The 27,615-nt window shown below is 36.6% G+C and overlaps 1 protein-coding gene across 1 annotated transcript in view; it reads right to left on the reverse strand.

The window, feature by feature from the left end:
* BTAF1 (BTAF1 RNA polymerase II, B-TFIID transcription factor-associated, 170kDa) overlaps positions 1 to 27,615 on the reverse strand; it is a 105,657-nt gene that overhangs the window by 21,027 nt on the left and 57,015 nt on the right. Inside the window, exons 16-26 of the mRNA XM_011995863.1 lie at positions 26,415 to 26,564; positions 25,976 to 26,118; positions 25,439 to 25,613; positions 23,771 to 23,974; positions 18,604 to 19,030; positions 16,213 to 16,403; positions 14,675 to 14,828; positions 13,862 to 13,971; positions 11,915 to 12,116; positions 10,736 to 10,884; positions 234 to 386 (exon numbers count right to left, since the gene is read on the reverse strand). Coding sequence (XP_011851253.1) covers positions 234 to 386; positions 10,736 to 10,884; positions 11,915 to 12,116; positions 13,862 to 13,971; positions 14,675 to 14,828; positions 16,213 to 16,403; positions 18,604 to 19,030; positions 23,771 to 23,974; positions 25,439 to 25,613; positions 25,976 to 26,118; positions 26,415 to 26,564 — 2,058 coding nt within the window. The remainder of the gene's footprint in view (positions 1 to 233; positions 387 to 10,735; positions 10,885 to 11,914; positions 12,117 to 13,861; positions 13,972 to 14,674; positions 14,829 to 16,212; positions 16,404 to 18,603; positions 19,031 to 23,770; positions 23,975 to 25,438; positions 25,614 to 25,975; positions 26,119 to 26,414; positions 26,565 to 27,615) is intronic.

A 27,615-nucleotide genomic window follows, 5' to 3' on the forward strand; every position in this document is an offset into this window, starting at 1 on the left:
CTGGCCATAGTGGTGCACATGCATAGTCCCAGCTACTCGGGAGGCTGAGGTGGGAAGATGGCCTGAGTCCAGGAGTTTGAGGCTGCAGTGAACCATGATTCTGCCACTGCACCCCAGCCTGGGCAACGAGCAAGAACCTGTCTCAAAAAACAAAAAAAAAAGCCACAAGGCTTCAACATTCATTTGAAAGGAAAACTCACTATTCCTATTTACAAGATAAGTATAAAACTTACCTGCTGATATTTTCTGAGTTCAGCATTGATTGGTACTGGAATTTTATAATTTTCCAATTTTTTCCCATCTAACAATTGCTCCAAAAAGTGTCGCTCCTTGGCTTTCAATTGGATTAATTCTGCTGACATGTTTGGAGGGTCTGGAATGCCTGCCTAAAATGATTTTTTTTAAGTTATTAAAAACTATGCACTCAGTTTTCATTCTTAGATCAAATAAACACAACAAAAAAAACACACAGAAAAAATAATTCTGAAAATTGTACAAAGACTTGAAGACAAATGAGGTTAAAGAAATTGACAAGTATTAAAGGTGCTACAATTTGACTACTAAGTAAATACATACGGAATATCTGAAAGACCACAATCTACAACTTCATTTTCCCACACCATGCATTATTTGATGAAGAGGCATATAAAGTTGCATAGTTTATTTTGAATTAAATACTATTACTGGCACTTCTCAATTTTACTGTTCTGATACCCTATGGTATTAGTTCTCAAAATGTGGTCTGCACGACCCCTATGGATCTCTAAGACCTTTTCAACTATTTCATAATAAAAGGAGAACAATATTTGCTTTTAATCACTGTGTTGACATTTGTGTGGATGTTGCAAAAGTTATAACGAAGAAAACTGCCTGTACTTCAGAAAGAATCAAGGCAATGGCACCAAAATGTGCTAGCAGTCATATTTCTTAGAACCATACATTAGCATTTTTTCAAATAGCCAGTGTTACTTTAAAATGTCCTTGATAAGCCAGGTGTGGTGGCTCACACCAGTAATCCCAGCACTTCGGGAGGCCGAGGCAGGCAGATCACTTGAGGTCAGGAGTTCGAGACCAGCCTGGCCAACATGGTGAAATCCTGTCTCTCTACTAAAAATAAAAAAATTAGCTGGGCACGGTGGTGTGCACCTGTAGTCCCAGCTACTCCCAGGCTGGCAGAAGAATCGCTTGAACCTGGGAGGTAGAGGTTGCAGTGAACTGGGATTATGCCATGGCACTCCAGCCTGGGTGACAGAGCGAGATTCCATCTCAAAAAAAAAAAAAAAAAAAAAAGACAAAAAATATGATAAAGCAGTAAAAATGATCTATTTTAATAAATCTCAACCCTTTAATGCATGTCTTTTTTAACATTCTGTGAGAAAAAAAACTGTGAATTCTGCTGCTTATCAAAGTACAATCTATTGAGAAGCTGAACTAGCCATTAAAAAAAGACCCAAATATGAAGTCTTTAATACTCCAAGAATTTCCCTGACAAACTCAGTAGTGTTTATATTACATATCCATCCTGGATGTACCCAACCATATGTTTTGTTGGTGGTTGATGTTTCATATTCTTAAAATAAAGATTTATGGGTATTAAACTTGGAAACACCAGACAATACTTACTACTTAGATTTAGACAAACTGTGCCCAGGAGAAAGAAAGTATATTAACATAGCCATTTTTTAATGGAACAACATTTTACTTGAAAGGACTGATAAACTATGGATATTCTGAGTTTGGTATTTGGCTGACATTTTCTCAAAAATGAACCTGTCACTTCAAGGAAAACCACTGACATTAACTTGTTGTCACTGATAAAATTCGTATTTACAAGATAAATTGACAGTTTCCAATAAAAACAATTTTCTGCTGTTGATAATAAACATGATTTTTAAAAATATTATATAATGAATTGTGTCCATCTGTGGAAGATTTACATAACTCAATGAACCAATATTTTCCAAATGACTGATGCATAATGTTACAAAACATGTATGGATAATAAAAGATTCATTCAAAAGTGTAAGACATACTTACCTGGAAGGGCAGATACCATGATCACAAAAGTGTAAGACAAACCAATGAATTTCAATGTAAGACAGTATGAAACATTCATTGATAGGATTTAGATTCTATATTGCACATAACACTTAACAAACTTTCTCTTTTTGAGTTCTGGTATGCTATCAGATAAAATAATATCCACAATTATTTGAGAAGGCTGTCAAAATATTGCTCCTTTTTCTAACTATCTCTGTGAGGCTGGACTTCCTTTATATATCCTGAACCAAAACATAGTGCAACAGACTGAATGCCCAAGCAAACATGAGAATCCAGCTATCTACCATTAAACCAGAAATACTGGCCGGGTGTGGTGGAGGAATGAGCCCAGGAGTTTGAGACCAGCCTGCGGAACATAGTAAGACCCCATCTCTACAAAAAATTTTTTAAAAAGCCAGGTATGGTGACACGGGACTGTAGTCCCAGCTTCTTGGGAGGTTAAGGCAGGAGGATCGCTTGAGTCCAGGAGAGGCTGAGGCTGCAGTGAGTTGTGATTGTGCTGCTGTACTCCAGCCTGGGTGACACAGTAAAACCCTGTTTCAAGGAAAAAAAAAAAAAAAAAAACCCAAAAAAAAAACACAAAAACCAAACATAAAGATTTGCAATAGTATAAAACAATGTTACTCTTGTCACTCACACATTGTTTTAGAAAAGTTATTTTTCGTCAAAAAAGTTAATTATGTTAACATGTAGGCTTGTTATTTAAATGAATTATTTAAAAATTTCCCAGTTTTAATATCTATTACAGAAAATATTATAAACAACAGCTCTTTGGTGTCAATTTTTAAGAGTGTAACGAAGTACTGACACAATAATCTATCTGAAAAAGAAATCAAGAAAACAATCCCATTTACAATGGCAACAACAAAAAAAATAGGAATAAATTTAAGGAGGTGAAAGATCTATACACTGAAAGTTATAGAACATTAATGAAAGAAACTGCTGGGGACACAAATAAATGGACATAAATATGGAAAATAAATGTTCTTGGGCTGGAAGAACTAATATTGTTAAAATGTCCATACTGCCCAAAACGATCTATAGATGTGATGCAATCCCTACACTGCCCTGAGAATCCCTAATCCCCAAAATTCCAGTGGCATATTTTACAGAAGTAGAAAAAGCAATCCTAAAACTCATATGGTTCTCTATTATCCCTCTGAATAAGCTTTCTATAAAAACAAACAAAAAAAACTCATGTTGAACCACAAAAACCCCCAATAGCCAAAGCAATCTTGATCAAAAGGAACAAAGCTGGAGGGATCACACTACCTGATTTCAAAATATACTACAAAGCTATAGTAATCAAAAGAGTATGATCCTGGCATAAAAGCAGACAAAGACCAATGGAACAGATTGGAGAGACCAGAAATAAATGCATGTATTTACAGTTAATCTTTGACAAAAGAACACACAAAGGGGAAGGACAGCCTCTTCAATAAATGGTGTTGGGGAAAACTGGATATTCACACACAGAAGAACGAAACTGGACCTTTGTATCTTACACCAAGTATAAAACTCAGGTCACAATTGACCAAAAAATTAAACGTAAGACTGGAAACTATAAAGTTACTGGGAAAAAAACAGAAAAAAGCCTTTTTGACATTGGTCTGGGCAAATTTTTTGGATATGACTCCAAAAGCACAAGAAACAAAATCAAAATACAGGCCAGTCATGGTGGTTCACCCCTGTAATCCCAGCACTTTGGGAGATTGAGGCAGGAGGACTGCTTGAACCCAGGAGTTTAAGACCAGCCTGGGGTAAACAGAGGGAGACCCCATCTCTACACAAAATAGTTAGCTGGGCATGGTGGCACACACCTGAAGTCCCAGCTACTTGGGAAGCTCGGGTGGGAAGATCACTGGAGCCCAGGAGTTCGAGGCTGCAGTGAGCCATGATCATACAACTGCACTCCAGCCTGGGCAACAGAGTGAGACCTTGTCTCAAAAACAAAAACCCAAAATCAAAATATAGGTTGAGCATCCTAAATCCAAATACTGAAAACATTGTTAATGCCAGCATGACAGATGAAGGAAACGCTCATTGGTGCATTTCAGATTTCAGATTTTCAGATTAGGGATGCTCAACTGGTAAGTATAATGCAAACATTCAAAAATCTGAAATCTTAAATACTTCTCTAGTCACAAGCATTTCAGATAAAGGATACTTAACATGTATAGACAAATGGGACTGCATCAAACTAAAAAGCTTTCTGCATAGCACAAGAGACAATTAACAGACTGAAGAGACAACCAATAGCATGGGAAAAATTATTTGTGAACCACAAATCTTGATAAGGGGTTAGTATCTAAAATATAAAAGGAACTCAACTCAACAGAGAGAAAATAAGATTTAAAAATGGGCAAAGGACCTGAATAGGTATTTCTTCAAAAAAAAAAAAAAAAGATATATATATACACACACACACACACACAAACGGCCAACAGATATATGAAAATATGCTCAACATAAATCATCAGGGAAATACAAATTAAAACTGGTATGAGATATTACCTCACAACTGTTAGAATGGCTATTACTAGAAAGACAAAACGTGTGGAGGAAGATGTGGAGAAATGGGAACCCTTGCATACTGTTGGTGGGAATGTAAATTAGTACAGCATTATGGAAAACAGTATGGATGTTACTCAAAAAACTAAAAATAAAACTACCATATAATCTAGCAATCCCACTTTTGGCTATATATCCAAAGGAAATGACATCAGTACACTGAAGCAGTATCTGTACTTCTGTGTTCATTGCAGCATTATTCACAATAGCTTAGATTTGGAATCAACCCAAGTGTTCGTCTATGTGATGAATGGATAAAGAAGCTGTAGTGTATCTATATATAATTGGATACTATTCAGCCTCTAAGAAGGAAATTTTGTGACACCATGAATAAACCTGGATGACATTATGCTAAAGGAAACAAGCCAGGCACAGAAAGACAAATATTATGTGACCTCACTTATATGTGGAAATCTAAAATGTCAAACTCATGGAAGCAGAGTAGAAGAGTGGTTGCTAGGTGCTTAGTAGGTAGAGGGGAGAGGACTGAGGGGAGATGGATAGATGTTGGCTAAAGGGTACAAAGTTTATTTAGAATGAATACATTCTGTAGATCTGTACAGCATGGTGACTACAGTTAATGATAATGTACACTCGGAAACTGCTAAAAGATTAAAATTTAATTAAATGGGTTTTCACCACAAAAAATGATGAGTGTATGAACTAAGATATATTAATTGGTCTGATAAATTTCACAACATCATTTTGGACACCATAACATTTTTTTTTTTTTTGAGACGGAATCTCACTCTGTCGCCCAAGCTGGAGTGCAGTGGCCCCATCTCAGCTCACTGCAACCTCCGCCTCCCAAGTTCAAGTGATTCTCCTGCCTCAGCCTCCTGAGTAGCTGGTATTACAAGTGTGTGCCACCATGCCTGGCTAATTTTTCTATTTTTAGTAGAGACGGGGTTTCACCAGTTGGCCAGGCTGGTCTTGAACTCCTGACCTCATGATCTGCCCACTTCAGCCTCCCAAAGTGCTGGGATTACAGGCATGAGCCACTATGCCTGGCCACATGTTTTTTATTAATAAAAAATGAAAGACCAAAAAAGTCATGAGACCAAAAAATTTGAGAACTACTGCCCTATGATGTCTCCCAACTTAAGAAATTTAAAATTCTGGAAACAGAATTTCAATTAAATCTAACTAAAATATATATTCCACATAACACTAAAAATAGCATTAGGGCAGTGAGGTATGTACAATGAGTCTATTTTCAAAGGTTTTGGAATTAATTTTATCTACTAAGATAAAAACGAACATTTTAGAACATCTAACAACATAATGATAATCATTAAAGTCTTTCTGCACAATGCTTTACAAATAACAAAATCTTCATATATTTATTCTCATGGAAATTTTAAGAAATGACAAGACATAGGGCTACATAGCTAGGTCCATTCCCTAACAATGAAACCCTAAACCCAAGCGTCACAAATATTGGTTCAGTGCCAGCAACCCCTCTTGTGAGTGTCTTTCTCACTCCAATTCCCATAAAAATCAGCAAAAGTTACTAACAGTGCAGGGAATTAGTGTTTCTATAAAAATCACTGGTTGATATTCCAAGATTCTTTGACAACATGCATTTCGGAAAAGTAGATGACTTTTTCTATGAAGACTTAACAGAATCAAAATAAAGAGGAACAGGAATGAACTTTCATGGCATCATTCTTGTTTCTATTGCTATATATCTTCAAATTCACTAATATTCTCTTCCACAGTATGTCTAACCTGCTATTAATGCAATCCAGTGTGTTTTTATTTATAACTGCATTTTTCATCTCTAGAAGTTCAATTTGGGTCATTCTTATATTTTTCATTGTGCTCATCACACTCATGCTTTCCTCCTCTACCTTGAACATATGGAGTGTGTGTATGTGTATGTGTGTGTATTTTTTTTTTTTTTTTTTTGAGACAGGGTTTCACCATGTTGTCCAGGGTGGTTTCGAATTCCTGAGCTCAAGGGATCCGCCTGCTTTGGCCTCCCAAAGTGCTGGTATTACAGAGGTGAGCCACTGCACTCAGCCCTGGAGTATATTTTAATGTCCTTGTCTATTATCTGGGTCTCTTCAGGGGACTGTTTTTATTGACTGTATTTTCCCCCAGTTACTGGACATATTTTTGGGTGTGGTAATTTTTTGGTGAATGTCAAACATCTTAAGTTTTATGTTGTTGGGTGCTGCATTTTTTTTTTTTTAATTATTCCTTTAAATAATGTTGAGGCTTTTTTTTTTCTGGGCAATATTTAGTTCAGCTGAAATTAATTAGATCCCATTGAGGCTTGCTTTTAAGCTTTATCCAGGAAGATCCAAATCAGCCTTTTGTCAAGGGCTAACTTGGCCCTATTTCTGAGGCAATATGCTTCTAAGGACTTGATGCTCAGTATGGTAGAAGGTCTTGTTACTCTTAATCTCCTTAGTGGAAATACAAACTATTCCCAGCTCTGTGTGAGGTCTGGAAATTGCTCCACCTATTCCTTTCTACAGTGATTCTTTCCCCAGTCTCAAAGATGTTGTCATAGTACATGCAGATGAATACTCAGCCAAAAGCTTGGGAGAACCCCCTGTGAACTTCTGGAGCTTTCTCTCTGTGCAGCTACCTCCTGTCTGTGCAGTATCTACCTTCAGGTACTCTGTCTTGCAAATTTTGTCTTAACTCTTCAGTTCAGCAAGACTACTGGGCTCTCTTTGGGTTTCCCTTCTCTGTGATATGGCTTCAGGCAATAAGCCAGGGCACTTCATTTGTTTTGTTTCTCTCATAGTTCACTACCAGTGCTGCCTGTCATCCAATGCCTGAAAACCACTGTTTGGTACGTTTTGTCTGGTTTTATAGTTAAGGTAGGAGGATAAATCTTGTCGCCCGTTTTTCCATCATGGCCAGAAGCAAAATCTGTATCACAGTCTTGTAATTTTCACATCTATCAAAGTGAGTCTTACTAATCTTTTCTCAATACCTAAAGTTCAAAATCTCTTTTGTCACTCTGTTATCAAGTATTGTTGTTTTTCCTTAAGAACAAACCAACCGGGTGGCTCAAGCCTGTAATCCCAGCACTTTGAGAGGCTGAGACGGGCAGATCACCTAAGGTCAGGAGTTCGAGACCAGCCTGGCCAACATGGTGAAACCCCATCTCTACTAAAAATACAAAAAATTAGCATGCTGGCTAGCACCTGTAATCCCAGTTACTAGGGAGGTTGAGGTAGGAGAATTGCTTTCACCCAGGAGGTGGAGGTTGCAGGAACCAAGATCACACCATTGCACTCTAACGTGGGCGACAAGAACAAAACTCCATCTCAAAACAAAACAAAACAAAAAACCAACCAAGAAAACCCCAAAAGACTATTGCTAAGTGTTAGAGTTTAGACCCTTTATCACCTCACAGTGGATGTGAGCTCTATTTTGGTGCACTTTGAATTCTAATCCATATTTAAATGGCTATTAAACCGATTTTCCTAAAATATGACTTTCAGCTGTTAGGCTAATTTTCCTTAAAAACAAACAAAAACTGCGGTCATCATCTCCTTTGTTTAAAGAACACATAATAGCTTCCCACTGCTCACTTATTTCAAAGCTAAGAAAGGGCCAAGGAGACTAAGTACAACACATTTGGTTTAAAAGTGGGATGAAGGCCTCGGAGTTAAAAGAATCTGAGTTAAAATATAGGAAGCAGAGGATGAAAACAATTCTGGAAATGACACCTCGGTCTTTTGACACCATGGTCTAGTACCTGTGTTGTTGCAGTAATTTTTTTTCACACATTTTTTAGTGTGAGGTAAAATATACATGTAGAGAAATAATCTAAGTAAATTATAAAACAAACATCTGTACAACCAGATCAAGAAAAATACCACTGCAGTCACCCCAAAAGATCCCATACGCTCCTTCCCAATCATAACCTTCTCTCTCCTTTCCTCAAGAGGTAATCATTTCACTGACTTTTATGGTAATTTCTTTCTTATTTTTCTTTATACCTTTATCACCAAATTTCTTTTGCCTGTTTTTGAATTTAATAAAAAAGGAATCCTATGTTAAGGATTCATGAATATTACTGTATGTGTCTGTGTCTTCTTGCAGTATAACAGTACACAATTTACATATCTACTCTCCATGACCATTTAGGTGATTTCCAGTTTTAGACTCCTATAAGTGATGTTATATTCTTGGCCAGGCATGGTGGCTCACACCTGTAATCCCAGCACTTTGGGAGGCCAAGACGGGAGGATCACCTGAGGTTGGCAGTTGAGACAAGCCTGATCAACAAGCAGAAACCCCGTCTCTACTAAAAATACAAAATTAGCAGGGTGTGGTGGCACATGCCTATAATCCCAGCTGTTTGGGAGGCTAAGGCAGGAGAATCGCTTGAACCTGGGAGGTGGAGGGTGCAGTGAGCTGAAGTCGCACCATTGCACTCCAGCCTAGGCAACAAGAGCAAAACTCTGTCTCAAAAAAAAAAAAAAAATTCTTGAAAAAATGTGTTGAATTCTCTAGGGTATATATGTAGGATGAATTTTTCAGGTCATTAGGCTGGGTATCTTCAATTTTACCAGATATAACCAAACTGTTTTTCAAAGACGCTATCCTATTTATAACTCATTATTTTGCTGGTAGGAATGTCAAATGATACAGTTACTTTGGAAAACAATTAGGCAGTTTTATAAAAAAAATTAAACGAACTTACCGTATGACCTGGCATTTCATTCTTAAGTATTTACTCAAAAGAAATAAAAACACACATCCACACAAAGACTTACAAATGCAAATGCAGAGTAGTATTGTTCCTATTTTTTTTTTTTTTTTTTTTTGAGAGAGAGTCTCACTTTGTCATCCAGGCTGGAGTGCAGTGGTACCATCTTGGCCCGCTGCAACCTCTGTCTCCCAGGTTCAAGTGAGTCTCCTGCCTCAGCCTCCTGAGTAGCTGGGATTACAGGTGCACGCCACCACACCCCGCAAATTTTTGTATTTTTTGTAGAGACGAGGTTTCACCATTTTGTATTTTCAGTTGGTCAGGCTAATCTCGAACTCCTGACCTCAACTGATCCACCCGCTGTGGCCTCCCAAAGTGCTGGGATTACAGGCATGAGTCACCTCACCCAGCCCATAATAACTATTAATAAAAGCTGGTAACAATCCAAATATCCATCAACTGGTGACAGGATAAACAAAATGTGGTATGTCCATACAATGGAATACTACTCAGCAATAAAAAGGAAGTACTTGTACATGTTACAACATGGATGACATGCCATACCTACCATTTCCTGAATTATTCCTGGCTCTTTCTGTGTTTCAAGTCACTTCAGTTTCCTGCACTGGCCACACATTATTTGCGCCCCCATGAATGTACTCCAAAATGCTCCAACATGATCCTTCTAGTCTTCTTTTTCATACTCCCACAGAGACCTCATTTGCTTTTTACAGTCTTAATTACCATCTCTCAAATTTATCTTTTGCCTAAACTTTAGCCCACAGTCTACAAGTAGATGCTACCAGAAAAACTTAGGAACAATTCTATTTCTAGAAAAGCATTAGTAAATTTTTTCAGGAATCATAGTGTCTGATTTCCTGTTTTACTTAAATTAAAACTCTCTGTGTTAAAGAAAAAAAGTACCAATTAAAAGCCTAAAAATCTTAATTATTGTAATATAAACATTTTTTAAATAATGCCTTCTTTTTTTTTAGCCTGACATGTTCTTTAACAAGTGTTAATTTTCTTTTCTTTTCTTTTCTTTATTTTGAGATGGAGTCTTGCTGTCGCCCAGGACAGAGTGCAGTGGCACGATCTTGGCTCACTGCAACCTCTGCCTCCAGGTTCCAATAATTCTCGTGCCTCAGGGTCCTGAGTAGCTGAGACTACAAGCACACACCACCATGCGGAACTAATTGGTTTAGTTTTATTTTTTGTATTTTTTTAGTAGAGACAGGGTTTCACCCATGTTGGCCAGGTTGGTCTCAAACTCCTGACCTCAGATGATCCACCTGCCTCAGCCTCCCAAAGTGCTGGGATTACAGGCATGAGCCTTTGTACCTGGCCCTAAAAAGGGTTACAATTATTATGGATCAAGTTATAGAAAACATTAAATCTATACAGCAAGTATCTTTGACTTACCTCAAGTGGCATGAGTCTAATTAGCGTTGCAAAGCACTGTGTGGCCATGAATCTCACACTGTCTGTCTGATCACTCATTCTTCCCAATACAGGAACAACTAAAAGGACAATATATGGAACAATACCAACATCCAGTTGTTCCATTACACCTGAGTAAGCGATTAAGGAAATTTTGAAATGGTTCCGAGACACACGTTTTCACAAACAAATTGATACCAAGATTGTAACTTTTTAAAAGGCTCATCATTTTCTCATCTGTATTATGAGGGAAGAGACTGACCCTCCAGGCCTATGATTCAATTATAACAGTATCTGCCCATTTTGTTGCTTCTTGGAAAATATTATGTAACTTTCTCATGATTAGGAATATAAAATTACAGTTTTCTTCTGAGGAAGGCCAGAAGAAGCTTTACTAATAAGATTTTTCTCATAGAGAAATTGCTACAAGCGTCTGGAATTCCAATGTCAAAATAAAATAAGTCACATTGTAAGTAAAGGAATACAACTGAGTGTCACTCAAAGATTAATTCCAAATTTCCCACCAGGATCTTGACAATCACCAGCAGGATATAGTGAGCCTAGTAAGCGCAGTTCTCCTGTAATCTTCAGTATTTTTGAACCAGAGTTCTACTGATTTGATCTTCATCCATCTTTTGTGCTCTGTGAAATATCTTTCAGATACTTTGAGTTAAAGAATGTTAGCTGCTGCCATACCCTTAGCAAAGGGCTTGCCTGTATATTTCTAATTATCTAGTATATTTTGGTCATTTTAAACCCAATTAATGAACAAACTTTAAAAACATAACATGTTTATAACATAAGGACTACCTACAGAATACCTGATTAATAAGATACCGATTATAAACAAATAAATCACTTACTAGACATATAGTTCATAAAGTACATAAAACTATTTTGCCTATTAAAAAGATGTTTTAAAATTAATAGCAATTTTCCAAACTTTCCATGTGAAAATTTTTATCATAAAATGCAAATCAATTTGTAACATATTTGTAATAAAATACGAAAATATTTCAAAATAAGATGTAAAAAGAATAGGTATTTTTTGGAACAAGGCAGGTTATATATGTGCATATTTGAATACATCAATTTCATTTTAATTATCCTTAAGTGAAATGAATATAATTCATCAACAGTTTGTCAAATAAAAAAGGATACAGGCAAGTGCTTCAATTGCACCCTCTTGTTTGACACTGTCATCAATTGCTCCCAGCCATGGAAGAACCTTCTCTAAAAAAATATTCATTGTTTCCATGGTAGCTATTTTGCTCATGACTCCCACACAACGAGCAGCCATGTGCCTCACTGCAGTACTGGGGTACTGAAGGCACATATAAAGATGTGGCAAATGCTGGACCAACTAAAAACAAAAAGTTAATGGCAATTAGAATTCTTATTAGGAAAATACTGTTTAATATGTAACTATAATAGCCCATACTCAGGAAAGTTTTCAATATTCTAAGTGACTCTAAAAATACCTCCAAATACTTCAAAACATTACTGTCAAAACATTCTCAATAGAAATCTAATCCAAGTCCAAACTAATGTATTACAACTCTTTCAAAAAGAAGGGAAAAAAAGGGTATAGAACCTCTCTTCTGCTCATATCCTCTCTTAGGCATACAGGAACACTCAATTCTTTCCAAAATTAACAGGAAACAAACCGAAAAGTACTTGGCAAGATTCTCCTACTGAGGCTGGAAAAACAGCACCACACATCACCAGCCCCCCTCTAAATTTGGTAGCACTAATTTAGGTTTAGGTACATATTTTTTATTCAGTGGCTTGAGTGTTCCCGATTTTATTCTAGCACCATACTTCGGTAGGTATCTTCCACTGTAGCTTTCTGGCTTACCATAGGTGTTATAATCACAACAGCATTATGACAGCACCTTATTATTAAATGTCTGCTGCATGGAACACCAGAATTAATGCTGATGAGCCAGGTATCTGTTCAACAGTTTGATGTGCCTTACAGTTCAGCTGAATGCATGTTGCTAATTATGGAGGTTAAGAGCATACAGATGGACTCTTCTTTTTTTTGTTGTTTTTTCTTTTTTTCTTTTTTTTTTTTAAATGAGCCCAAGTCTTGCTCTGTTGCCTAGGCTAGAGTGCAGTGGCGCAATCTCAGCTCACTGCAACCTCGGCCTCCTGGGTTCCAGTGATTCTCCTGCCTCAGTCTCCCGAGTAGCTGGGACTACAGGCGTGTCCCACCACGCCCGGCTAATTTTTGTATTTTTAGTAGAGATGGGGTTTCACCATATTGGGCAGGCTGGTCTTGAACTCCTGACCTCATGATTCACCCACGTTGGCCTCCCAAACTGCTAGGATTACAGGTGTGAGCCACCACACCCGACCTACTTTTCTTCACTAATAGTAAATCAGCAGAACTTTTAACAAGTAAAAGGACATACTTTATTACTGTGTACAAAAAAATTCATTCTTCTCTACCCTCTGATAGATTTTCCCTTTTGTGTTAAATAATAAAAGAGAACTGGGCTAATATCCTTCAAAATGGGGTAAACTGCAGAGAGCTTCTTATTGAAGATACATGAAAAGAATAATACTCTCTTATGAAAAAAAAACAGATAATTCTCTATTTTCCTCCTCCCTCTGTCCTAATTCTTTTATAAGAAACATTTTAATAGTTTAAAAAAAAAAATCACAAACCAATGTTCTGTCTTTGCACTGACCAGCTTCACCTTAGGCAGATAACTCCTTTCACCTTTATACTTATCTAGGAAACAGATTTCATTATATATGCTTTTCCTTTCTTGGAGCTATATTATTAAGATCATCTGGATGAACAGGGCTGCAGTTTTCTTCCCTATTTATGTCTGGCTCCTGTGCCATCAGAGTCCTTCCCTCAATTCCCCCACATTCTAAGCTTCCAGGTTGGGTTTTCTCTCAAATTCAAGCAGCCAGGTCTACATCAAAGCCCACAAGAGTTGCACTGTTAGTAAAGGAGGAATCTAGTTATACCACAGCAAAGAAAAATGCAATTACTAAGGATGACATCAAAGTTGTACCTTTTAAACCTTAAGGCTTTTTAATAAGATCACTTGTTTTATTTGAAGAAATATTACACTTGCATTAGTTAGTTACCAAGGGATGAAGCTCAGAATCCATTGAAGCTGCTGCTGTTTCAAAAACTTGCAGAGAATTCACCAGTTCTTGAGCAGGGCTATCTCCCTTTTCCAGGAGGGATTTTCCATCTGTTAAAATATATTGTCTGTATTATCTGGCAAATAATTTTTCAAAATCTAGAGCACACAAAAACTTTTAGCATTTTTTCACCTAGCATAGGAGAGTCAATTTTGCTTTTTAGTGTTAAAATTAAATGCCAAGACCTTAAGTGCTGGGGTACTACATGTAGAGCAACCAAAGAACTTAAACATAATGATCCATTTCAAGTATCTCTTCCAAAAAAAAAAAAACTTTTTTTTTTTTTTAAGACACAGTCTCGCTCTGTCATCCAGACTGCAGTGCAGTGGCATAATTTCAGCTCACTGCAACTTTCACTCCCAGAGTTCAAGCAATCTTTCTGCCTCAGCCTCCAGAGTAGCTGGGACCACAGGCGTGTGCCACCACACCCAGCTAATTTTTGCATTTTTACTAGAGACGGGGTTTTGCCACGTTGGCCAGGTTGGTCTCAGACTCCTGACCTCAAGTGATCCGCCCACCTGGACCTCCCAAAGTGCTGGGATTACAGGTGTGAGCCATCGCGCCCAACCCAAGTATCTCTTTTTTAAAATAAATGTGTGTGTGTTTTTTAAACCAAGTTTCCATTTTAAAACTTACCAGCTGGTCTGGAATAAACAGGTAGAGGCATAGAGGCATTTTTATTTTATAAGGAAATATTTAATTAATAGACATTAAAATATGTTAAAAATTGGACTCATAAAAATATGTGTATACCAAAATTATTTATGTCGATTGTATTCCTCAATGGGCCAACCATAGCATCCCAGAGATGCGGCAACTTCACTGCCATTTCACCACCAAAATGCTTTACTATAGTTGTCAAAGCAAATTCAGCTCCTCTCCGTTGTACCAGGTAAGGCTTCTGGGCCTTAAAATTAAATGTTAGATAAAAACAGAATTTCAGAAAAAAATCATAATACATTTAAAATTTTATCAACAGAATTTAAAAGTCACCATCTAAGAATTCATAAGGTTATCACTAACCAAGTAAGCAATTATTAGACATGTTTATCACAATTATAAACACTTCCCAATAATTAAATTTACAGGGGCCTACAACACCTAACTAGATTTTTGTGTCAAAAGTAAAACACTTTTTTGGGGTTGAGGATAAGGAACAGAAGGATATGTGCTGTTTCTAGAGATAGTCCTAAGTGACATTTTTTTTTCTTCCTTCTCTCTACCCCAAAGAAACTTGTCAGCTAGAGAGAAGATAGACAAAATGATGTGTCCTTATTTATACTCACTTAAGCGACAGAACAAGATCATCTGTTTAAGCTAACCCCAAGATTAATAATTCTTATTCAGTAGTAATTAGTCCATAAATCTGTCCCCCCAAAGATATTAATATATATTTTTAAAATTATGTTTAATTGGAGGAATAACTATGCAAACTGTAGAGATATAAATATCAAAATCACAGTAAAATTGTTATTAAAATTATTATAGGGAAATATTGTCAGTGAAAAAGACTTTACAGAATGTTTTAAGGGAAATATAGATAATAAGCTGTTGATTTTAAAAAGAAACTTAAAAGAGACCTGTATTTTACAGAAACATGTCTTTTAGTATTGATGGTTTACTGCTGAACCGAGGTAAATTCCTATGCCTTGTAATGCATAGAGAGCATTCATTCCATTGCTAATAATGTGACTGTGAGATTTTCAAAACAAAATACTTTTTAAAAAACCACTGGTTAAGACTATACTGTGTAACAGGTGGATCAATGGGAAATAATGGAAAGCCTGAATAATGGAAACCCTCACACATATGAAGCATGATATATAACAGAGGTGCCATTATAAATCAGAGAGGAAAGGATTCAATAGTAGGATAAATAGCTGTTCATATGGAAAATATAGAACCCTACCTCACACTATGCATTTAATAAACATCAAATTGACTAAAAAAGTCAGGTGGGTGGCAATTACATGACATTTGGGCACTGAAAGGACAGAGAAAAGTTAGCTTTCACTATTATTCAACACCTTCTCTACAGTCACTGCTATAGGACTGAATTAGTTTACAAGGCTGTCTTGCCTAGGAAGATAAAGTTAAGCTGGTAAAAATTACAAGAGACATGAGAAATTTGAAGTTTGCCATTTTTCTGGATCATATTGTTGGAGTACTCCAAAAATTAATCCCAGTCCTTTCACTTAAAAACAGTTTTGGAAGCTAATACAACTTAGTTCTCAATTTGTAAGCCAGATATTTGTTTAAAATCAAAGCATTCAGAGAAAAAAACTATTTACCTCATCAAGTTCAACAAGAATATTTCCACTACTTCCTGCAGGAAGATCTGCTATTTGAGCTTTTACTGCTTTGGGGGTAGGACCTCGCCTACTTGTGATAGCAAAGGCAGCTTTCTGGTGCCTGTAGAGTGTAATTATACCTCTGTGCTTGGTGACAGTATGGTGCATTCCATCTTTTTCTGAGGTGGATCCTAATAAGAAAAAAGTCAAATAATCTTTTAATCATAATATTGGTGATACCAAATGTTTTCGGCTCCATAAGAGATGCAACATTTTTAAACTATGTCTTTCAGGCCTCAACTTTTATAGGCCAATGACATTTTCTTTAGACAATGGAATGGCAATAAAATAGTCTATTTAAATAGGATTTATACCTAATACAATTCAGGTCGCAGAGTCATCATCTGAACAATGAGAAACAGCACATGAAAAAATTATTGTGCCTTCAGTTAATACACACACACACACACACACACACACACACACACATATATATATATATATATTTTTTTTTTCTTTTTGAGACAGGGTCTTGCTCTGTTGCCCAGGCTGGACAGTAGTGCCACGGTCTCAGCTCACTGCAACCTCCACCTCCTAGGCTCAAGCGATCCAACCCTCCCACCTCAGCCTCCTGAGGAGCTAGGACTACAGGCACACACTACCACACCCAGGTAATTTTTTTATTTTTTGAAGAGACAGGGTTTCACCATGTTGCCCAGGCTGGTCTCAAACTCCGGAGCTCACTCCGTCTGCCCGCCTCTGTCTCCCAAAATGTTGGGATTACAGGCATGAGCCACCATGCCCAGCCTATTAATTTTTTGTTGTTGTTGTTGTTGTTTTTGAAATGGAGTCTCACTCTGTCACCTAGGCTGGAGTGCAGTGGTGCAATCTTGGCTCACTGCAACCTCTGCTTCCCAGGTTCAAGTGATTCTCATGCCTCAGCCTCCCAAGTAGCTGGGATTACAGATGCGTGCCACCACGTCCAGATAATTTTTATATATATTTTTAGTAGAGATGGGGTATCACCATGTTGGCCAGGCTGGTCTCCAACTCCTTGCCTCAAGTTATCGGCTCACCTCGACCTCCTAAAGTGCTGGGATTACAGGCATGAGGCACCGCCTGGCCCCGGCCTATTAATTAATTATTTTTTTTTCCAGACGGAGCTTCACTCTTGTTGCCCAGGCTGGAATGCAATGGCGCGATCTCAGCTCACCACAACCTGCACCTCTCAGGTTGAAGCCATTCTCCTGCCTCACCCTCCCAAGTAGCTGGGATACAGGCATGCGCCACCACGCCTGACTAATTTTTGTATTTTTAGTTGAGATGGGATTTCTCCATTTTGGTCAGGCTGGTCTTGAACTCCTGACCTCAGGTGATCCGCCCAACTCGGCCTCCCAAAGTGCTGGGATTACAGGCGTGAGCCGCCGTGCCCGGCCTGGTCTACTACTTTTTAAAAAATTATTGTGCCTAAGCATAACGAGAAACATTAAAAAATATCTCAAACAAATTTTCTCTAAAAGAAAAGTCCAGAGTCACCATGAATTCAAAAAAACATTGGCCACTGCAAAATAATGCTGCCTTACATAGCAATGGAGTAGGGCGTGTAACGGGGGGGCAGGGAATGACCCCATTGCATTTTTAAGATGTTAATATTCAAAATGTCCATCTTCTTCTTCTAGTTCATTCACATATTTTTCAAGATCTATGCTGCACTAAAGCTGTAAGTCTATTACATTTCAAATAATTTGTTCTCCCAATATTTTGTTAACAATCACACATACAAAAATCATACAGGGCTGAGTCGTATGAAGGAAACATTGGTCTTTAAGACCCGCCTGCAGAGGACAGTTCTCATTTTCCATATAAATTCTCCAAGTGAAAACAAAAAAGTTGGTTAAGTATTATTTACCAAAAGTACTAAAAGTTCACTAATCTCATAAAACATGCACTAAATTAGGGAAACCAAAGATTTTATAATAACTTTTTCAGTCAATAGGGTTGCTCCTTTGATTAAAAAAAAAAAAAAAAAAAAAAAAAAAAAATGCATTAAATAACATTTGACACAATCAATTTTTCTAGTTTGAGATAGTAAACCATATAATGATGGTTTTGAAGGCAAAGGTAAAGGTGAACACCTGTCTTACAGATTTCAGTCATCTTATATTAGCTATCAGATCTATGAATGGCTTATTTGAACTTAAAGGCTTGTGACTGATAAGCAGTATGTGCAAATTCATGTAACAAAGAGTTTTGTTATAATTAAATCTTTTATCTCAGAAGGGGAAAAAGCATTAACATGAACTAGCTTTGTGCTTTAATTATACCCATAACTTAACAAAAACAAATTTAAAAGGTTATTTCTCTACCCCAAATAAAAGTTTAGGTATATACCTTTAGAATTTTCCTGGCCACTTTGTGTTGGTACTGGACATGTGACACAAGGAGTTAGATATGGGTCCACACAAAGTGAGCTACAGAGGTTTTTAATAATTTTTGAATTGGGACAGGGCGTCCTTGTTGTGCACTGCTGGAGGAGTTTAGCTATGCACTGAGCTGCATAGTTTTGCACTAGTGTATTCTCTTCTTTTTTAATTGTCTCCATTAATGGTTTTATGATAGGATTTAATTTCTCCGGAAGCTGCTGCAAGCTCACAACTGCACAGGCAGCAAAAGTATGCACTCTCAACTGCAACACTTGCCACTCCTGGTTGGTCTCTGTAACTGTCATTTGGACCTGCTGACGTTTACTATCTAACTGTTGTAACACTTGAGGATTTAAATCGAAAGATGATGTGGCTTCATTAAAAACAGTAGTGACCTATTAAAAAAAAAAAGAAATTAAAAATCATTAATCATATCAACCCCAAACAGAATGTAAGCTCCTAAAGGGTAGACAGCAAGCTTTCTGTTTCAATTTTGGTTTCCACAATATGTAATATTGTTTTAGTACTCAGTAAACTAATGTCTCAAACTTCCCAACTAAACTTTATCTTAATCTGACTGAAATTTAACATTCGCGTTATATTCTTTAAGAAAGACATTCTCTTGAGAAGAATAAAATTACCTAACCTTTAAATATGTCTAATGGCTTTGAGGAAAATCACATTTAACACCCACAGAGTACTCCGGTGAAACGAGAAAGCTATAGGCAAATATAAACTAACTGTTCATTAAGGAATTCCAAAACTCACAAACTTCTTTTTGGGAAAAATATTTTCAACTCTAAAACTCATAAAAACTTGAGGGGCTGTTTACTAAGTGGCAAAGTGTTGCTAACTGAATCATTCTCATTCTTTCTTTAACCTCCCTTCTGGTGGAGATGCCCAGGCAATGGAAGAAAAAGAAACAAAACGAAACAGAACAAAATGGTGCAGTTATCATTCACTTAATTACCAACAGCTGTCTAAGAGTACAGGACTGTTGTATCAGACTACTTTACAAGCCCCATTAAAAGACTGTTCAGCCCATCTTTTTTTAACAACTTTATTCAGATATAATTTGCATTCCACAAAAATTACCCATTTGAAATGTACAATGTATAAGATTTATATGAAACAGGGTTACAATGCTAAAAAGTTTCAAAACACTGTCCTAAATCCACTATGCTCATGTCACTTTTCAATGACTGTAGACAACTGAGGAAAAGCCTTCCAGTTACCCCCAAATTAATTCAATCATTCAACCAATATTTATTAAAAGATAAATAAGACATAATGTCTTAATATGCTCAAAAATGCAGAGACTAATGTGGGAGAGATATAAATAAAGAATTAAGAAAATGTAACATATAACTGCAGTAAGTGCAAGTTGCTGTGGGAATACAGAGCATTGCTTAATCCTTCTTAGAAGAAGATATTAGTGGGAGACTTGCCAGAGGAGGGTAACACTTATGCTTCGTTTTTAAAGAATAGGCCAATCAGGGATTATAGGGACATCTTGGCAAACAAAGTGAGGTAGGGAGTGGAAAACAGGACATTGTCCATGGAATTGAAAAGTTTATCATGGCTTGAGCACAACATGCAGAAAAAGAGATGAACTCTGGATGAGCACAGAGGGTTAGGGGTGGGGAATTCCTGGCAAAGGAAATAGAAGCTCAGGCCCGGAAGTGAGAATGAGCAGAAGTGAATGAGTGTAGTGTACTTCTGCAAGAAGAAAGCTAACTGGGCATGTAGAAAAAGTCCGAGAAATAATGAGGAGATAAGAGATGGAGAATTTAGAAGAAGGTGATGAAAAGAAGAAAGATAAAAACGAAAAAGCAAGGAAAAGGAAAATAATGTTTTTAAGCAGGAGAGGGATGTTCAGGGTGGCACAAAAAGAGCATTGCTAGTCTAGCACAGCATGCAGGATGAAATGGACCAGAGGCTGCCTGGAGCCCTAGAGATGAATCTGGACCTAGATATAAAGTACTAAGATCTGACTGGGCTCTGATAATGGAAATAGAGGAGAGATTAAACATGAGACTTTATTTTATTTATTTATTTTTTTGAGACGGAGTCTCGCTCTGTGGCCCAGGCTGGAGTGCAGTGGCATGATCTCGGCTCACTGCAAGTTCCACCTCCTGGGTTCACGCCATTCTCCCGCCTCAGCCTCCCGAGTAGCTGGGACTACAGGCGCCCGCCACCACGCCCGGCTAATTTTTTATATTTTTAGTAGAGATGGGGTTTCACTGTGTCAGCCAGGATGGTCTCGATCTCCTGACCTCATGATCCGCCCGCCTCGGCCTCCCAAAGTGCTGGAGTTACAGGTGTGAGCCACTGCGCCTGGCCTAAACACATGAGACTTTCTGAAAGAAAATGCTGACAAGATTTGTGACTGGAATAAAAAGAGTATCTTTGTCCAAAAAAAAAAATCCAGTTTTTGTTGGGTTCAGTGTGAAGTGACAGTGAGATATTTAAGTAAAAATGCCTAAAAGAGAATGTAAGAAAGATTGACAGTAGATACCACACAGTACATGGGTAGGAACTAAATCATGAGAATGGTGAAAGAGACAAAGATAGACAGCAGGGAAATGTCTATATTTGGCAGGTAACAGGAAAATAGGGATTCAATGAAAGACACAAAAAGTGGCTCCTTTGAAAACTGCCCTTCCCTCAAAAGTCTCTTCGAGGAAAAGAAAAAAGAAAAAAAAGTTTCTCCCAGTGATTCTGATATTTATGCTTGTCTTCTAGCCCAAGTCAAAACAACTGAAGAGTAAAAGATCTGAATAAGCAAATCTTAAAGGGGCCATTTGATGAGCTTAAAAAATAAAAGTTCCCAGAAATAGTAGGCAGGGAACCCAGACTCAAGAAAATTTGAGATTTAATTCCAGACAGGCAAAAAAAATAGGGAGAGGAGGCAAAAAGGAAAACTTACAGAATAACAACAATCAGGAAAATAACTTTATAAAAGAAGAGAACCTGGGGGGAAAAAAACAGCAATTTTAGCTTTCTCTCACAGGTGAGAGCAAAAAAATTCAACTACATTATTCAACTAGAAATGGGGATAAAAAATGAAGATTACTATTTTCATGGGGACCAACATAAATGAAGTGGCTCAACTTCTGATCCTATACCTAAAAAAGGAAGAACTCATATATACTACACCTAACCTCATGCACTTACTAAGCACAAAGCTGCTGTAATGAAGCATGGATGCTGGCATAAGGAAAGACAAACAGACTGAACAAATGGAGCCCAGATACACAGCCATACTTTATAACTTCAGCTGGTTTTTGACAAAGGCGCCAAAACAATCACCAGTAGTGAAAGGAAAGTATTTTCAATAAATAATGTTGGAAAAATTAGATATCTATAAGAAAAACAAACCTCAACCTCTACTCCATACTATACACAAACATTAATTCCAAATGAATGATAAATCATAAAAATTAAATGACAAAACTTTAAAAGAAAACATATCTGAATACCTTTGCCACTTGGAGAGTAAAAAAAAAGATTACTTAAGTCACAGAACATAGTAGCCATGAAAGAAAACAACTGATAGAATTCACCAAAATTTAAAATATCTGCTCATCCAAAGACAGCACTGAGAATCAAAAAGCAAGCCACTCACTGCCAGAAAAATATTTAGAAAGCATCTATTTGACAAAGGATTGGAATCCAGGATACATAAAGAACTCCCACAACTCAATAACAACCAACCAACCTAATTCAAAGTAGACAATATTTTGAAAAAGATACTTCAGAAAGGAAAAATATACAAATGACCAATAAAAAATTAAAAAGTATTCAACATATTAGTCATCAAGGAAATGGAAATTAAAACCACAATAACACTATCACACAATCACTAAAAGTGAAAGGACTGACCACATCAAATACTGATGATGTGGAGTAACCAGAACTCTCACATATTGATGGTCAGAGGGTAAAATGATACAATCTCTTTGGGGAACAGTCCATAGTTTTTTCTAAAACTAAACCTACAACTACCTTATGATTTAGCAATTCCACTCCTATATATTTACCCAAGAAAAATGAAAGCGGATGTCCACAAAGACTTGTAGAAGAATGTTTATAGCGACTTTGTTCACAACAGACAAAAAGTGGTAACAGCCCAAGTGTCCATAAACAGGAGAATGGCTTAAACTAGTTGTGGTATAATAATACAATGAATAAAACTCAAGCAATAAAAAAAGAATTAAGATATTGATATATATATAAGACAGATTAGTTTCAAAAACACCATTCTAAGAAAAACCCTTACACCAAAGAGCACAGTGTGAGATTCAATTTACATGAAATTCTAGAACAGGCAAAAGTAATGTATCTTTGTAGGGGGAATGAGAATAATGGTTACTTGGTGGCAGGGCGAGGCAGAGATTACTGGGAAGTGGTAATGGTAATGTTCTGTATCTTGACAGGGGTTCAGGTTTCATAGGTATATGCATCTGTCAAAATTCACCAAATGGTCCACCTAAGATTTGTGTGCTTTAGCACATAAATTCTGCCTCAAAATAGCAAAAAATCATAAACAAATACTGACTTTAGTTAATTATATAAAATGCTGAAGTATAATGATATCTGAAACTTACTTAGAAACGCATTAAAAAAAAAACTGCCCTGGATAGATTCATGGTTGGATAGAGGGGTAGGTAGGTGAATACATATGTGATAAAGTAAATCTCGTAAAATGTTAACTATAAAATCTAGCTGTTAAGTATGAGTGTTATGTAATTTCATCACTTTTTCTATATGTTTGAATATTTTCATTATAGGCTGAGAGCAGGAAGTAGTACTCAGGAACTTGTAGAAGCAGTTTTTTCTATACTCTGCAGTGTTAAACAAAACTGAAATGACAAAATATAATAGCTTTTTCTAATAAAGGTGCATTGATTTATCAGAATTTTAGTTTTTTAAAAAAAAATCCTCCATTATTCTCTTATCTCAAAAAAAGCCTATACAATGAAATATCTTTTCTAAAGGGTAGAGATGACAGGCTATCAAGCCACATATAGACTCAACAAATTAATGTGTTTTTGTGATAAACATGTCATGACAAATTTCTAACCTATATTTCATGTTCTATCTATAATTAAGAAAGTTATTTCTTTACTCACCAAGTCACTAGCTTGATCTATTGTTAAAACATTGTTGTTTACTCTGTTACCAACTTCAATATGTACATCAGCTAATGATGATATAAGTTGTTTACATTCATTCTGCATTCGCGTGAATGGAACGGCAATTTCATCATAATATAAATGTTCTGAAAGGATATCAAGTAAACGTGGCTGCACAGCTAAGGTAACAGCTTTACACTCCTAAAATACAACAGACAACAAATAGGGCAACTATATGAACATTAACTTTACAGATACAGAAATCATCATTTGCAGACTACCAAGTTCTAAATTCTTTCTTATATTGAATCTATAATCTGTTACTTCTCCAAACAACAGTTAGTTGCACAGAAAAAAGGGTATTACACCCAAATTATTGTAAAATGTTAATATGAATGACTACAGAACATGCATATGGAACTGTTACAATTTCATTCTCTACCTATCCAAAGTTTACGTGTATATATATCACAGATTTTAAAGTATATTACTGTAAAAAAAAAAAAAAGTCAGAAAAGAACATCTATCATGCACTAATTAAAAATGTTATTTAAAAACTCATTATTAGATAACAGTTGAACCCTAAGCTTCACATGCCATACTGTAAAAGTGGATACAAAATTTAAAAGCTACTTACCTGCCCCCAAATTTAACCAACCCTTCCCACTCTCTCTGGTTGTTTTCTGCCCCAAACCGAGGGGAAATGGCCTCAGTGGTGAGCCATGAGGGGTTCTGTGGGATCTGGGTGATCAGCCTGGGCGATCAGCCTGGGCTTCACAGAGTAAGTCCATGAAGCTCTGTGAGTGTCCAGAAACCGAACTGTCAACACTTGCTGCTGAGTCTGAGAGGCACAAAAACATAGCATCACTGCCTCTCCAGCACACCAACTCCTGCCTAAAAACAGATGAGCTTTGCTTCTTTCCAGAGGCCAAGCAGGGGTGTCAGTTGCAATGGAGCATGGCTCAATTACTTTTAGACATAGCTTTGACAAACTGCTAAGAGGCAGTAACGAGTAACTCTCACAGCAAGTGCAGACAGTTAAATTTCCAGAATTCCAGTCAACGGAATAAACAAAGCCAGTAGAAAGTTTCTTTGATTTACAGAAGTATGTCTTATACAAAATCACACATCTCCCTAGAAGTTAAAGGTTAAAGAGGCTGGAAGGGAATGGTTTATTTGGAAACATGAAGATTTTGGTTTAAATACAGAGATGTTATTCTTCCTGTGACCAAAAATTCCGCCTTTGCTACTACTCACACAAATAGATCTCTAATACTCAAAGCCTCATCCTTTGTAGTTTTCAGTGATACCTGAGAGATATACAGAGGAATGGATGACCAATAGCTTCTGGACTACTTTCACATATACACGGTTTTTAATAGGGACATTTCTTAACAGACTGTACAGTCAAGAGCAAATATTAAGTATGAGCATAACTAGTAGTTGGAGGTGTGAGTAGGGGTTCTAAGACAGAAGTCCAGAGTTAAAAGTAAATGGGAGAGAAATAATGTTCAATATAATTTGGACACTTTTCTATAACTCTTGGATTTTTATACATTGAAAATTGGCACTTTTCTGTTGTAAATTATAATGTAAATAAGCCTAACAGCTAATGGAAATTGCTTTACTTAATTTGTCTTTCTTACTTTTGGGGCAAAATCTTACCTTTTGTAAAGCAGCCCATTCACAGATTACCAAAGCTACACTAATCCTTTGTAAAGCAGACTTGGAGTTCAAATGGAAGAGTAGTAACTGGCCCAGGGATTCAGCAGGTTTAATTTCTTGAGTTACCACATTTACACCTGGATCACAAATACAGCAACAAAGTGCTCCCAACAACCTAAGAGGGAGAAAAAGGAAGTTACTATAAGAAATTACTTGAAGTAAAGTTTCCCCATACTTCGAGAAATTACTTCAATTTCCTATAATTACTTGAAGTAAAATTTGGCTTTCTGAACCCATAACTTTTCCCACAGAAGATATAATGACTATCTTGTCTTCATAAGAAGATAAAAATCCTATTTTTAAAGCTTCAAAATAATTAGAAGTATTTACTTACTCTAATTTTTCCTTAGGCTATAATTAGTGTGATGAAGAAAGGAAGGATTGATGGAGACAGCAGAGGAATGTTTTGTTGGTTAAATAACCTCTGAAGGCCAGACTTGTAAATGTATGACTACCTGGCACTTAATGTACACTCACTTGGCTGCCATCATTCTGGCCCGCATAACCACAAAATCCCTGGTGGCCGGGTCTTCCATGATGGTTTCGGCACCTGCAATATACTCCTGAAGTACTTCTTTACTCTGGCTTTGGCCTTGGCGCACCTTACCACCTGTTTTTTCCTACAGAAGGAGGGGAAAAAAGAAAAACAATAAAGATTAATCATTAAAACTAAATAGGCAACAATAAAAATATGATCTTTTTAAAATAATCCCAGTAAAATACAGTTCTTTTCACAAAGTTTTAATGGATAAACATTACTATTCATTTTGTCAGGGTCCTAATAAAATAATGGTTTCTCCTTACTTATGTTAATTAAATCACACTTATAACAAGGCAATACAGATTTTTTAATACGGTTACTGTATTAATAATTAGATGGTGAACACACAAATACATTATGTGCTTCTACACTTACCTTGGCTCTAGCTTTTACTTCTAGCAACATATTTAAATCGATAGGTAAATGAGAAGGCTGCATCATCAAGCAAAGCCAAGCACCCATCCATGGGCAAGCAGCTGCTACCACATACTGAACTGAAGCCTTACTCAACAGTTCCATCCAAACCTGCAGGGTAAAACGGGGACATGAAAGTGAATTTTTTCTAAAAAAATTATTAAACTCTAACACTTATCTTTAGGAATACAGAGGTTTTTTAAAGTAGGAAATAGCACAGAGATTTAGAAATTCAATATAGAGGCTTATTTTTGAAATATAGTACTGTTTTCTAATAGGTTTGTACACTAAAAAAAAAGTAATGCAAAGGAAAGTTTTTTTAAAAAAAGAACATAATTCCTTTTTTAAAAAAAAACATGCCCATAAAAGTACTATAGAATTGTCAAAATCTCAGTAAGTCACTGAAATAAATCCTTTGCATATATCATAGGACTCAATATTAATGCAGTCCTATATCCAACACACACTTAAAAATAGCTCCTAATATTCTCTGCTAAACTCAGAGGTGGTAATAACCTAGTATAAATTTAAAACAGTGTAAGTCTTGATTCATGATCTTACTTAATAAGGATAAGGTACCTTTCCTGATGCCTAACATTTAATGGGCTAGGACTAGCCTATGGAAAGATCACCACTGTTAATCCAAGGTTGTTAACAATGAGTCACTTTAGAGGCCAACAAGTCAAGAGTAATTTAACAGATTATAAAGGTACAAAAGTACCATTTCCCCCCATAAATGCTATTAAATATATCAAATGGCTCCTCCTTTAATGATTCTAACACATACGTTCACTCTTTCTAAGTAGGGAAAAAAGTACAAGTTTCAACAATAATTAGACTCATATTACCAATAGATCCCAAAAGGTACTTTGCAGAATCTATAAGCATGCTGATAAACAACAAGATGAGGGCCAGAAAAAAGCAATCTTTTCCTCATTTCATTTTCTGTATTGAGGCTATCAGAAAGTGCTTAAAACACACATGTAAGTCAGATAATAAGAGGAAGAAGCATGGCCAATCAAAACGATTACATGCTACATGTAAGAAGCCTAGTTCTCTGTCTCATCTTGCAGATCTCTAGACTTTTCAAATCTCCAAGAGATATAACTGATCAACAGAACAGCGATTATGCAAAATTTTAAAAACCTACAAAAGTTACCAG

Source organism: Mandrillus leucophaeus, unplaced genomic scaffold (assembly GCF_000951045.1).
Source record: "Mandrillus leucophaeus isolate KB7577 unplaced genomic scaffold, Mleu.le_1.0 Scaffold1133, whole genome shotgun sequence".
Taxonomy (NCBI): Eukaryota; Metazoa; Chordata; class Mammalia; order Primates; family Cercopithecidae; genus Mandrillus; species Mandrillus leucophaeus.